General features: G+C 42.3%; 2 protein-coding genes across 35 annotated transcripts in view; one reads left to right on the top strand and one right to left on the bottom strand.

The window, feature by feature from the left end:
* Positions 1-13,979, top strand: part of PTPRD (protein tyrosine phosphatase receptor type D) — a 1,327,869-nt gene that overhangs the window by 361,393 nt on the left and 952,497 nt on the right. For 2 of the 34 annotated variants that reach the window (XM_066988354.1, XM_066988353.1), the window contains exon 5: positions 5,989-6,058. The exons of the other annotated variants lie outside the window; for them this stretch is intronic. The gene's annotated coding sequence lies outside the window, so the exon portion shown is untranslated. The remainder of the gene's footprint in view (positions 1-5,988; positions 6,059-13,979) is intronic. 34 annotated transcript variants of the gene reach the window in all.
* On the bottom strand, positions 1,143-12,151 carry LOC136789040 (uncharacterized). The gene is made up of 2 exons (XM_066988385.1): positions 11,595-12,151; positions 1,143-1,978 (listed from the first exon to the last, which is right to left on the bottom strand). The coding sequence occupies exons 1-2, from the start codon at positions 11,751-11,753 to the stop codon at positions 1,196-1,198; spliced, it is 942 nt and encodes a 313-aa protein (XP_066844486.1). The 5' UTR covers positions 11,754-12,151; the 3' UTR covers positions 1,143-1,195.

The raw sequence follows: 13,979 nt of genomic DNA, 5'->3' as shown, positions 1-13,979 counted from the left end.
GGTGAAATTAGCACCAGTAGTTCTGTATCAGCATATTAAATTTTGCTGGATGTTTCTGCCATTCTGTTTACAGCATCATGTTAAAATTCTTTGTCTTAGAAGCTCATCTCAATACCAAAGAAGCTGGCTAAGCTAGCAGCAATTTTAAGGTTACTCTCAACAGTGCTGAACACTCTGGTGCATTTTACGTACTGTGATAAGCTAAAGAAATATTCCAGTAAAATGAAATCATCAGAAATTTAGACTAGAATGTGGACATATTATGCGTTGTTCCAGACTGCAGCTAAGTGCAAATTAGATTCATCTTCAAATTGGTATATATTCAGCATATACTTTTCAAATAGTTCCACAAACTTCCCTGTCACATCATGAAAGATTTTTACAGAAACCAAATATACAAAAACAACAAAACAAACAAATAAACAACAACAAAAAAAATTGTCAAGCTGTCTGAAAAAATTTCTAAGGATTTGGGACTAACCTTTGCAATACAAAAAAAAAAAAAGATGAACATTGAGCAAACTAAGTTACATATTTCACAAGCATTTCCAGTTGGCAAAATGCAAAAGTGAAAGCAGATTATTTTATACTAAAAATAAACACTTGCAATCTTAACAACTACAAATAAATCCCAGTAAAATAAATGGTATGACTTCATTTCACATTGCATTAACAAAAACGAATTTTACTCTGTATTTCACAGAAGTTAAAAATACCCTGGCATGAGGATGCTTTTGTGCGGGTCTCTTTCTACGCCATTTTTTGTCTCAGAGCTGAGGTAGATAAAAAGCAAGGGAAATGATTTGTTATGTATTCATTTTCCGTTTGAGAACCAAGCCACAGAAAAGTGAGCATTTGACACCAGAACTCTGTCATTAAGCCAAAAATTGAACCTATTCATTTTGACATCTGCGCCAGGGCGTCAGCTTTAATTTCTAAGCAAGGTTAAGGATTTGAGTCTGGATCAGATTCTCACTAGGTTTTAGAAGACCTGTCGGATGAGGACTTCTTTTCTTTCCCAGGAGAGCATCATGATTATCAACTGATTATACCTGATTTCAATACATCCTGAAGGTCAAGGTTAGCATTTTGCAGCTTTTCTGAAGTCATAGAATCATAGAATATCCCGAGTTGGAAGGGACCTATAAGGATCATCGAGTCCAACTCCTGGCACCACACAGGTCTGCCCAAAAGTTTAGACCACGTGACTAAGTGCACAGTCCAATCGCTTCTTAAATTCAGACAGGCTTGGTGCAGTGACGACTTCACTGGGGAGTCTGTTCCAGTGTACGACCACCCTCTCAGTGAAGAACCTCTTCCTGATGTCTAGCCTAAACTTCCCCTGCCTCAGCTTCACACCTTTCCCACAGGTCCGGTCACTGGTGATAACAGAGAATAGGTCATCTGCCTCTTCACTCCCTCTCGTGAGGAAGTTGTAGACTGCAATGAGGTCTCCCCTCAGCCTCCTCTTCTCCAGGCTGAACAGGCCAAGTGACCTCAGCCGCTCCTCATACGTCTTCCCCTCTAGGCCCTTCACCATCTTCGCCGCCCTCCTCTGGACACTCTCCAACAGTTTAATGTCCTTTTTGTACTGTGGTGCCCAGAACTGCACACAGTACTCGAGGTGAGGCCGCACCAGCGCAAAGTAGAGTGGGACAATCACTTCCCTCGACCGACTAGCAATGCCGTGCTTGATGCACCCCAGGATACGGTTGGCCCTCCTGGCTGCCACGGCACACTGCTGGCTCATATTCAACTTGCCGTCAACCACAACCAGATCCCTCTCTGCGGGGCTGCTCTCCTGCGTCTCGTCGGCCAGTCTGTACATATAGCCAGGGTTGCCCCGTCTCAGGTGCAGAACCCGGCACTTGCATTTGTTAAACTTCATGTGGTTGGTGATTGCCCAGCTCTCCAGTCTGTCCAGATCTCTCTGCAAGACCTTTCCACTCTCATCCGAGTCCAGATGGGTGATCTTATCCTAAAAGGAAATCGAATTTGTTAGGCAGGACCTACCCCTCATGAACCCATGTTGGCTGGGACCAATGACTGCATTGTCCCCCAGGTGCGCTTCAATAACTTCAAGGATCATCCTCTCCATAATTTTATCAGGCACTGACACGAGACTGACAGGCCTGTAATTGCTAGGGTCTTCTTTCTTACCCTTCTTGAAAATTGGCACAACATTTACCAGCTTCCAGTCCAATGGGACCTCACCAGATCCCAAAGATCATTGAAAAATAACTGAGAGAGGTCCCACGATGACATCTGCCAGCTCTTTAAGCACTCTGGGATGAATTCCATCTGGACCCATGGACTTGTATGGATCCAGGTGGAGCAGCCAATCCCACACACATTCAGGGTCGGTTGGGAGTTTGTCATTCCCACTATCCTCCAGCTCAGTGCACCCTGGGTCCCAAAGCCCATCATCAGTGTTGAAGACAGAGGCGAAGAAGGCATTAAACGTCTCTGCTTTGCCTATGTCATTGTCTGTGAGGAGACCCTCCCCGTCTAGTAGCGGACCTATGTTTTCTTTGGTTCTCCTTTTTCTATTCACATATCTAAAAAAACCTTTTTATTGTCTCCCACAGACATGGCCAGTTTCAACTCTAGTTGGGTTTTGGCCACACGAATTTTCTCCCTACAAACACGAACAGCATCCCTATACTCCTTCATCATCGCCTGACCCTCCTTCCAGCAGCTGTACACTTTCTTTTTTCACCTTAGCTCCAGTAGAAGATTCCTGGTCAGCCAGGTCGGCCTTCTGCCCCGCTTGCCTGACTTCCCATATTTTGGAATCACCTGATCTTGTGCTTCTAGGAAGCAGTGCTTAAAGATGGACCAGCACTGATGGACACCAATGCCTTCAAAAGCAGTTTCCCAGGGGACCTTGCTGACTAGTTCCCTGAGCAGCCTGAAGTCTGCTTCCCCACATCCAGGGCTGAAGTTTTGGTGGCAGTTTTCCGTCTGTCACCATAAATTCTAAACTCAACCACTTCATGGTCACTATGGCCAGGACGGCCGCCAATTGTCATGTCTCCCACGAGACCCTCTCTGATCTCCAGCAAGAGACCTAGGAGGGCGCCTTTCTTAGTTGGCTCACTTAGCACCTACACCTGAAGTCCTCTATGAGGTCAAAATTTGACAGGGTAGAATTGGTTATGATTTGTCTTTTAATTTTATGATTTCCTATAATATTTCCATTTGTGTGTGTAAAGAGAAGTCTGACTTTGGAGACAGTCTGAACTTACAGTTGCCTCAGACACAGGAAGCGAGAAACAATTTATTCACTGATAACTTTTATTTTGATTGATTAAACTTGTAAACCAGGGCACAAAGGAAGCTTAACCTGTCTGCCTCCCTGTTCTGTAGCCCTTGAATAGGCAAGCTGTGAGTATTGGCAATAACTCCTATCGCTGTTTTTGGAGTTATTTACATGGTATTTTCTCCAGGGTCACAAGTTTTATTTCCTGAATGACGAAAATCCTGTCCGAAGCTCTTAAATTAAGGTCTTTTAATATATTAAAATGGAAGCTTGACAGCATTTTACATTTTAAGAATCTTCTAAATAATAATGTGCTTATGTAAATAACATTCTTAAAAGTGTTTGAAACCAGAACATCTAGAAAGGTAGAATTTTAAGTAGCTTTGCATATTTGTAAGTGAAGACTTTGTTGTTGTTTATAATAATAATAACGTAACTATACTTTAAGTGTGCTATACATACAAACTACTTAATAAATGAGACAATCTAAGAGCAGAATAAATAGCAATGATGTGTGAATATAATATTCTTTTCTAACATATCAGTACTACGACCAAACATGTAGGAGCCTGAGAACCCCTATTTTCTTAAGTTCTGTGGACTGGAACTACTCTCCCCTTATGAAAATGTAACATTGAGATGCAGAAAGTGCAATCACTTTCCTCCATGTAAGAGAAAATGTAGTGAAGGAATATAGGGAAAAACAGAGAGATGCTTTCCCAGATCCCAGGTTAGGATCCTGATAACAAAGACTAAGATGACCTTCCTTTGTGAAGGGATGTCTGTAATACAGAAAAAAATAGGCCAAGATTTTTACTTTCAATTTCATATACATGATTTTTTATTAAATTGAATGTAAAATATATTTTTAAAACTTTGGAAATCATTTATTGAAATGGCAACACTTTTTTTGTCATATGGTACAGATTCGCATCATCAGAGTGTTAACATGTATCTGTATTTCATACGATACACATTACAACCGGATTATTTGAAGAATTTGCTATTTAGTCAGGTAATAATATCCTGGACTGATTTCTACTTTTCTATGAATTTGGACAAATCCCTTTGTGTGTTCACAGCTATGTGCATCTCAGAAGAATTTTGTGTATTTTTTTCCTTGCATGAAAAACTACCTATAATGAAACACCCTATTTTGAAATTGTCTGCTCAATTTAAAAGGGATGATAATATGAACATCACTCCTAATTTGAAATAATACGCAGTACATAGACAACAACAATATAATTTGTTATTTAACTATTTAATACATTTAACTAGGCAGGTAGGCAGCTAAGAACCACACAGCTGTTCTCTCACAACCACCACCCTTAGTGGGATGGGGGAGACAGTTGAAGAAAAAAGGTAAAATCTTGTGTGTTGAGATAACAACAGTTTAATAGGACATAAATAAATAATAACAATAAAAGAATATACAAAACAAGTGATGCATAATGCAGTTTCTCACCTATTGAGACTTATGCCTAGCCTGCTCCCAAGCAGCAGCTATGTCCTCCTCCCCTGCCCCCACCAATCCCCCTGCCCAGCTCCTCCCAGTTTTACTCTTAAGCCTGATGCCCTATGGTATGGAATATCCCTTTGGCCAGTTTGACTCAACTGTCATGAGAAGCTAAAATGTCCTTGGCTCTGCAACTAAGCAATGCTCTGCAACAACTAAAACGTCAACACTTTATCAGCATCCTAACATCAAATCACATCACTGTATTAGCTGCTAGGAAGAAAATTAACTCTATCCCAGCTGAAACTAAGACAAGTATACTGATAAATATGAAAACTTCTGATATAGAGCATGCACAACATGTCAGCCGAAGCAAGTATTAATGTAATCTTATTCTGGTTTTAGGATTGCAGCCTAGAACTTGTTTTCTATATGTAATTATATATTTTTATATATATATTTCTCTATATATGTGTTGTTTCAGTTTCCATTTTGTAAAATACTCATTTCAGCTACATTTTACCTACCAAAGTTGAACTGTCATTCATACTGACACTTAATAACACAAAGCATTTGCCTAGAGTCAAAATTAAAATTTCAGTTAAAACAGTTCAGTTATTGCCCAGGTGATGATTGGAAAAAAAATGTACTGTTTTGCCCATGATTTATTTTTATTTATTTTTTAAATTACATCTTTTCCTAAAGATAAGCTATTGCTTTTCCTGCTGAAAATGGAGTGATGTTTTACAAGGCCATGGTTTGGTGTTGCTCCATTCCCATCAAAAGCTGCCAGATTTAACAAAATGTTTTGCCTCTGAAAATCTCTGTTTATATGCTGTCAGTAAGAAACTTCTTAGAGTTGTCATCTGCATGGAGAATACACCAGTACCCAACTTCAACTACATGTGGCTACGCAGTATTTATGGCGGTGTGCTAATGTAACTGATTGTACAGCTAAAATCTTGCTATGGGTGAAAAAAGTAACACATCTTATTTGTAAAGACTAAATTATTGTTAGTATATTTAGCATTTCAAATTAATTTATTTAATATTAAAATTAATGTAGCTTAATGTAGTAAGATTTTAAAATATTTACAGTCTAAACAAAATATTATTATTAGTCCAGACCTATTTATTTCACAAAAGGAAAGAAATAGTAAATAATAATAAAAAATAGTGTTAGAGGTCTTCATAATAATAATGCAGATAAAACTGTTACACATGTTCTCCTAGTACTTACCCCTGAATTCTTTCATTGCTCTTGTAGGTTCTAAGATTGGTGACTTTGATTTGGGGGAAGGTAGTGATATCAATTAGCATCCTGACTCTTTTGCTGGGTGAGTTTGTTGAGGTAGAAGGTTTCTTCCCACTCTAGAGTTTGTGTGACAGCAATTCTGCTTTTGCTAAAACTCTTTAGAAGTCGCTATTTCTTCACTGGCATTACATCTAAATCAACTGTACAGAGTGTGTTATTCATATGTTGAGTATGTGTTCTTCATGCCTTTTTTTTTTTTATGCTAAGACTGTTTTTGCCCAGCTCAGAAGTCTGTATTTATTTAGCAGAATTTTGGTAGTTTGTTTGTAAGTGTAGGTCTCCAGTACCAGGCTGAGCCTCTTTTCTTATGTCCTGCCTCTGCTTCTTTATTTTCCATCATTTGCCCACATTTCCAAGACCTCTGCTCTTTTATCTGTCTTGTAGTTGCCTTCACTGAATCACTATATTAGAGCCACAGACAATTTGATACAGAATAACTTCTTTGTACTACTAATTATATGAAGTTAAAATACATATGCTATCTATATATACAATACACAAAAGGTGAGGAGGGGAGAGAGTTAAAAAAAACAAAAAACAAAACAGGAATAAGCATATGGTCATTTGCAGAAATGATATTACATCTAAGCAGGTTAAATATCGTCTCAGGCAGGTCAATGCAGTTTCTGGCAAAATAAGACTGACAAACCTCAGTTCTAAGAGCTTATAAAATTATAAAATAAACACAACGCCTATGGTCTATTACTAGTGACCTTTTCCACTAGGAAAAACCTGTTCATTTCACGGCAGTGAGCAGTGCATGATCTACAAGTTCTTGTCCTAGTTACTAAGACTGATTCAGCATTAGTATTGAAACTGATATAGAACATGTCTTCACTTTGCTGACAGTCTCCAGTACAGGAGAAGTAATAAAATTCTAATGGAAGTTGTTAGCTATTCATTAAAGGAGTACCATATTTTGCTTATACATGAGGCTTCAAAATGCCAGAATTGATACAGTCACAGAATCATCTAGGTTGGAAGAGACCTCCAAGACCACCTAGTCCAACCTCTGACCTAACACCAACAAGTCCTCCACTAAACCATATCACTAAGATCTACATCTAAAAAACTAGCAGCAAATAGCAACATGAACTAATTTAGATTATTCTTAAGAGCTTTACTTTGAGTCAGTTTATCTACTTTTACTGTGAAAATAAGTGATGCTTTCCTTTGTCTCTGAAAACTACAGTTTTCTGTGATTAGGTATAATATTTTACATGAACTTTCCCTATAACATTTCTGCAATTTTTTTTAAATCCAAATTTAAACATATTTCTTTAAACAGAAAGATTTTTCAACTATTTGCTCCTAAAGTAATGGTAATCACAAAATTATATGTTTTCCACCTAAATACACTGTTTGTACTAAAATGTTTTGAGTTGTGGGGGATAGAAAATAAGAAGTGTTCTTGTCATTATATGTCACTGTCCTACAAAACCTTTTAACACAAGACTTAAGAAGAAGGAAAAAAAAAAGCAAAAAAAAGAAATCTAAAATCTGTACTACATTAAAGCTACTAGGTTGCTTCTTTCTTTCCCTTCAGTATTAATTCTTATTTTCATATATATAAACAAATATATTATCCATAGAAGAATGTCTGCTGGTTTAATTATTACTACAGAAAAGCTTAGTTAGCTTAGAATCACAGAATGGCTCAGGCTGGAAGGGACCTCATAGACTACCTACTTCCAACCCCCCTGCCATAGGCAGGGATGCCACCCATCAGACCAGGTTGCCCAGGGCCTCATCCAACCTGGTCTTGAACACCTCCAGGGATGGGGCATCCACAACCTCTCTTGGCAACCTGCCTCACCACCCTCTGAGTGAAGAATTTCCTCCTAACCTCTAATCTAAATCTTCCCTCTTTTAGTTTAAAACTGTTCCCTCTCATCCTGTCATTATCCAATTGAGCAAAGAGTTGCTCCCCATCTTCTTTATAAGACCCCTTTAAGTACTGAAAAGCCACAGGTCACTCCTGAGACTTCTTTTCTAGGCTGAATGTCCCTAACTCTCTCAGCCTTTCTTCATAAGAGAGATGCTCCAGCCCCCTAATCATCTTTGTAGCCCTCCTCTGGGCCTGCTCTAACAAATCAGTATCCTTCTGTGCTGGGGGCCCCAGACCTGCACGCAGTACTCCAAGTGGGGCCTTACAATGACAGAGCAGAGGGGGACAAACACCTCCCTCCACCTGCTGGTCACTTCTCTTTCAATGCAGCCCAGGATGCAGTTGGCCTTCTGGGCTGCAAGCACACACTGCTGGCTTATATCAAGCTTTTCAACCACCAGAACCCCCAAGTCCTTCTCTGCAGGGCTGCTCTCTCTGAGTTCTTCTCCTAGTCTGTACTCATGTCCTGGATGGCCCTGGCCAGCCCTGGCCCAGGTGCAGCACCTTGCACTTGGACTTTTTGAACCTCATGAGGTTCATGTGGGCCTGCTTCTCAAGCTTGCACAGGTCCCTTTGGATGGCATCCCTTCTTTCTGTTGTACTGACTGCACCACTCAGCCTGGTGTCACCTGCAAACTTACTGAGGGAACAATCAATCCCTCTGTCTGTGTCACTGATAAAGATATTAACCAGTACTTGTCCCAGGACAGACACAGGCACAGAGGTGAGACTCACCAGTCTGTAATTCTCTGGGTCCTCCTTTCTACCCTTTTTAAAAAGGGGCGTGATATTTCCCTTTTTGCAATCACCAGGGACTCTGCCTGACTGCCAGGACTTTTCAAATATGATGGAAGAGGCTTGGCGACTACATTAGTCAATTCCTTCAGGACCCTGGGATACATGTCATCAGGCCCCATAGACTTGCACGTTTCATCCCTAATCTTGTACAGACTTTCATCAGGTGGTCTTGAACCTGCTCTTCGCTTACTGTGGGTGGGACTTTGCTCCCCAAGCCTCCATTTATGAGTTCAAGGAAATAAGACTTGGGAAGCCTGTCAGTGAAGATGGAGGCAAAGAAGTTGTGGAGTACCTCAGCCTTCTCCATGTCTCATTACCAGTTCACGTTTCTCATCCATCAGAGGGGGTACACTCTCCTTGGCCTTTCTTTTCTGAGCAACGTACCTATAGAATCCCTTCCCGTTATTCTTTGCATCCTCCACCAAGCTCAGTTTCATCTGTGCCTTGGCTTTCCTGATCCCATCCCTGCACATCCAGACTGCATCCCTGTACTCTTCCCAGCCCATGTGTCCCTGCTTCCACTGCTTGTACATCTCCTTCTTGCGCTTCAGTTTGATCAGCAGGTCCTTGCTCAGTCATTCTGGTTGTCTGCCCTCCCTGCCTGCTTTCTTACATGGGGGGATGGAGAGCTCTTGTGCTCTAAGGAGAGCATTCTTAAATTGTTGCCAGCACTGTTTAGCTCCTTTGTCCCTAAGAACTGTGTTCCAGGGGTTCTCACCCACTAGATCTTAAAATAGCTTTAAGTTTTCCCTTCGGAAGTTTAGGGACCTGACTTCGTTCTTTGCCAGGCCTGTATTCCTTGAGATCACAAACTCAATCAGGGCGTGGTCACCACAGCCCAGTCTGCCTCCAGTCTTGACCTCTTTAATGAGTTCATCCATGTTGGTTAGCACCTGATCCAGTAACACTTCACCTCTGGTTGATTTGTGTAATACCTGGACCAGGAAGTTATCCTCAACACAATCCAGGAATCTCCTGGATTTCTTACAGCCTGCTGTGTAGCTTTCCTAGCAGACATCTGGGTGGTTGAAGTCCCCCACCAGGATGAGGGTGTGCAAGAGAGTTTCTTGTAGTTGAAGCAAGAATGCCTCATCTACAGGCTCCTCCTGATTGGGCAGCCTGTATTCGACCCCAACCACAAGCTGTCCTTCACTGGTGCAGTCTTTAACTCTCACCCACAAGCTCTCAACCTGTCCATGGAAGTTTCTCAGAGGCTACTCTTTGCAACCAATCCCTTCCCTAATGTAGAAGGCAATGCCCCCTCCCTTCCTTCCCTCTCTATCCCTTCTGAAGAGTTTGTAGCCCTCTATTCCAATGTTTCAGTTATGTGATCCATCTCACCACACTTCGGTGACAGCAATTGGGCCGTATCTGTCTAATTGCACCATGGTTTCCAATTCCTCTTGCTTGTTTTCCATGCCGCGTGTGTTGATGTAGAGGAACTTTAGCTGTGCAATTGGTCATATCATGTTTCCAGAACCCTTCTTAATTGCACTGGGACAGTTCACAAGTATTTCCTTGCCATTATTTAGAGTGATAGTGTTCTCAGGCATTCTTTCTTCACTCAGAGGTGCATCCCCTTCCCCTATCACGTCTAGTTTAAAGCCCTCCTGATAAACCCAGCCAGCTTACCAGCCAGAACACTCTTGGCCCACCTGGTCACCTGTGCTCCATCCCATGTCAGCATGCCCAGTCTGTCAAAAAGCACGTCCAAAGTCGTAGAACCCAAAACCTTGGGCACAGCACCAACCTCACACCCAACCATTCACTCAACCCATTCATCTCCTTCTTCCTGGGTGCCAGTCACCAACTGGGAGGACAAGAACACTACTTGCACTCCTGATCCCTTGAACATCTTTCCAAGGGACATAAAATCCTTATGTGATATTTTGGAGTTCCCTTGTTACAGCTTTGTTTGATTCTACTTGAAAAAGTAGGAAGGGGCGGTAGTCTTTGGGACCCACCAGACTTGGTAGCTTCTTTGTAATATCATGAATACGGGCTCCAAGCAAACAGCAAACCTCTCTGGAGAGATTTTCCGGACAGCAAATGGGAGCCTCGGTGCCTCCCAGAGAAGAGTCCCCAGTGAATAACACCCTTCACACCTTCTTTGTAGCACTGGTTTTGATGCAGTTGGGAGACTGAGACAACTCTGTGCGTTCAGCCTTGCTGAGGTCTCTGGGGTTGGTCTTTCTGAGATCTTTACTAGCTCTCCTGGAGTCTCCTCCTAGACCCTCGTATATATTGTGCAGGAGCACTTCAGGAGCAGGGGGGAAGACTCCTCCATCTCTGAAGAGAGACAAGGGTCCACTCTCCCTCATCCTGTGAGTCTTTCAAATGTGCGTGTTTTGGGCCACACACTTGTTCCCTACCCCTTGCCTGGACTTAAGGCAGGGCTGTTGCTTGGACCGTGTCAGCATATAACACCATTTGTCAATCTCCTGATAAGATTCCTGAATGCTACACTGCCTGGTGAGCTCCCCTCACAACTGAGCTATCTGTTTGAATAGCTCATCCAGCTGGGCACACTTACACCCATGACAGCCTTCAGGCCTCAGGGAGTATTCCAGAGACTGGAGCTCCCCAGAACTGAGGGTCTGAGCCACTCTTTTGATCCTTGGGAGGTCTGTTTCGGTAGAGGCATCTGCTTAAGGCGGTTGCAGCCCCCACCCCCCCCACCCCCCGATCTAGGTTTTAGCCACAGCCCATCAGGTTTGGTGGGCGGACACCATTTCTTCACTAGAAAGTCTTTCCCAGAACACACCTATGACTGACCCTGCTCAACCTCCCTGCCTGTGCAAACTGCTGCACAAACTGCCATGCCATGCCCTGACTGATGAAGCACACCCTGTTTGCCCACCATGGTCCTTACCTTCCTGGTGGCTCGTGCTCCCCAGCAGCTGCCTGTGTACAGCAGGGAGGTGGTTTCTGGCTCCACCCACACCTCATCAACTGCCCTCGAGTGCTGCTGGGCCCTGACAGCTCCCTCAACTGCTTTGAGTGTCCTCAATGCAGGAAAACCCCTGCTCATCACAATCCTTCTCTACACTAGTGCTAATCATCTCAGCAAGTGACTGTAAAATGGTGGCTATGCCTGATTTAAATAGCCCACAGCTTCTGGCTCCACCCACACCTCGTCAGCTGCCTGCCTGGGGGCTGCTGGGTTCAGGTGGCTCCTTCGGCTGCCTGCAGTGGCCCAGATGCAGGAAAAAAAACTTGTCTGCCCCTGGGTCCCACAGCGGAGTAGATTTCCAAGCTGCAGCCCATGGAGGAGTCCATGGTGCAGCAGGTGAGTGTAACCTGAAGGAGGCTGTGGCCAGTGCAGAGTCCCTGCCAGAACAGACTCCAGGCCAGAGCTTTAGACCATAGAGAGGAGCCCATGCAGAAGCAGGTGACCTGGCAGGAGCTGTTGCTTGTGGAGGACGCAGGTTAGAGCAGTGTGCACCTGATGGATCGGAGCCCATGGTACGCACCCATATTTGGAGCAGTTATTGAAGAGCTACTGCCTGTGGAAAGCCCACTCAGGATCAGTTCGGGAAGGATGGCATCCCGTGGGAGGGACCCCATGTTGGAGCAGGAGAAGAGAGTGACAGTGAAGGAGTGCTGGAGACAAACCATTACGAACCGACCATAACCCCCATTCCCTGTTCCCCAGTGCTATTTGGGGGGATGACATAGGAGAGGATGGATGGGGCAGAAATTGTTTTCAGTTTGTTTTGAGTTTCTCACTGCTCTAGCTTGTTAGTAATAGGTAATAAATTACATTAATCTCCCTGTGCTGAGTCTGTTTTGCCCATGATGATAATTGTCAAGTGATCTCCCTGTCCTTCTCAGCCTTTGAGTCCTTTTCATTATATTTTCTCTCCCTTTCCCTTTGAAGAGGGGGAGTGAGGGAGTGGTTGTGGTGGAGCTCAGCTGCCCAGCTGACTAACACCACTACACACAGTTAACGTAAATCAAACATTAGACCAGAACTCTCTCTCTGTCTTAGATTAGTCTTAAAAACTCCCAAACCATTGCAGTTTGATTTGTATGTATTTTTAAAAAGCAATTTAAATTGACTTACTGTTCCCTAATATATCATTAGCATTCAAATAGTGTCAGTCAGATTGGCAAGCAGCCTACATACACACAAACACATCATTGCTTACTGTGGCAAAAATCACATTTAAACATTCACCGCTTCAAAGCATATTAGCAGCAGATATAACACCTGATCTCTTCTTTATTCTTAAAACATTTGCTAAGGTTGTGAAAAGCTCAGCAGTATTCCAAGAGGGCAAATAATGTTCCTGTTTTGTTTTGTTTGTGTTTTGAGGTTTTTTCTGATGATCCTGGCCTGATGAGTTTCATGTTTCCGCAGTGAAACTCAGTCTTTTAGGACAGACTGTCTCAGTGTTAACCTATTCCTATTTGATGCAAATTAAACTTCTAGTTTGTGGTGGATATGGTTATGTTTTTAGACTGATATACAGGTATTTATTTCAAATTCCAGGTGTTGGGACTCAGGTTGTCCAGTAAAGGGGAGACTGAGGGATGATGTAATAGATGCATGGCAGTGTTCAAAGTTTGGTTACAAAGACAGTGGAACCAAAATCTGTGAATGACTACAGTTTCCTCTCTTCACTTCAGCTACTGTGTTCTGCTCCTCAGGGGTGCAAATGGCACGTGGTCTGGACCTTCTGTGCTTGGATGTTCAGTGTAGACTGTATGTGCTAAGTAGGTCTAATCAAATGGCAAAAAAGAGACAGTACTATATATCTCTCCCCTGTCTGACTAAAAAGGTTATCCGCTGTTAGCTAGAAAGAGAGCATCTGTTCACACAAAATGAGCCATGAATTAATTAAGATTTGATGATTCACTGGAAACTTTAAAATCATTAAATGTGAAGTTGCTTTTTTTATTATTTTTATTTTTTATTATTTTTTAGTTGAGAACAGCCAGTAAAGATTATTCTTCCTTTAGAACATGATTGAACTTAGAAATGGAGAAGTAACCAACTGCAAATAATATATGGGAATATTCCCAGTTTATTTATCTTCCTTTTAAAGTGGTTAGTATACCTCTTTGTAAAAGGCTGAATAATCAGCAAGTCCAGAAAATTGGTGATTTTCCTGTGATAATGGGCAACAAGGTCATGATGGATGGGTGTTATGATGCAGTGTTATGACATTTCTGGAGGACTTATTTTGACAAATGGGATACCACTTGGTAAGAAATCATGGCTGCTATATTAACATTACTGAATATACTGTGA

Source organism: Anser cygnoides, chromosome Z, assembly GCF_040182565.1.
Source record: "Anser cygnoides isolate HZ-2024a breed goose chromosome Z, Taihu_goose_T2T_genome, whole genome shotgun sequence".
NCBI classification, from domain to species: domain Eukaryota; kingdom Metazoa; phylum Chordata; class Aves; order Anseriformes; family Anatidae; genus Anser; species Anser cygnoides.
This window is presented reverse-complemented; position numbering and strand designations above follow the sequence as displayed.

What these genes read in the sequence shown, in the direction of transcription:
- LOC136789040 (XM_066988385.1), bottom strand. Translation starts at nt 11,753, where the DNA reads ATGAGCAGGGGTTTTCCTGCATTGAGGACACTCAAAGCAGTTGAGGGA. An exon ending in GAGCACGAGCCACCAGGAAG is followed by an intron (nt 1,979 to 11,594) that starts GTAAGGACCATG and finishes ATTTCCTTTTAG; the next exon opens with GATAAGATCACCCATCTGGA.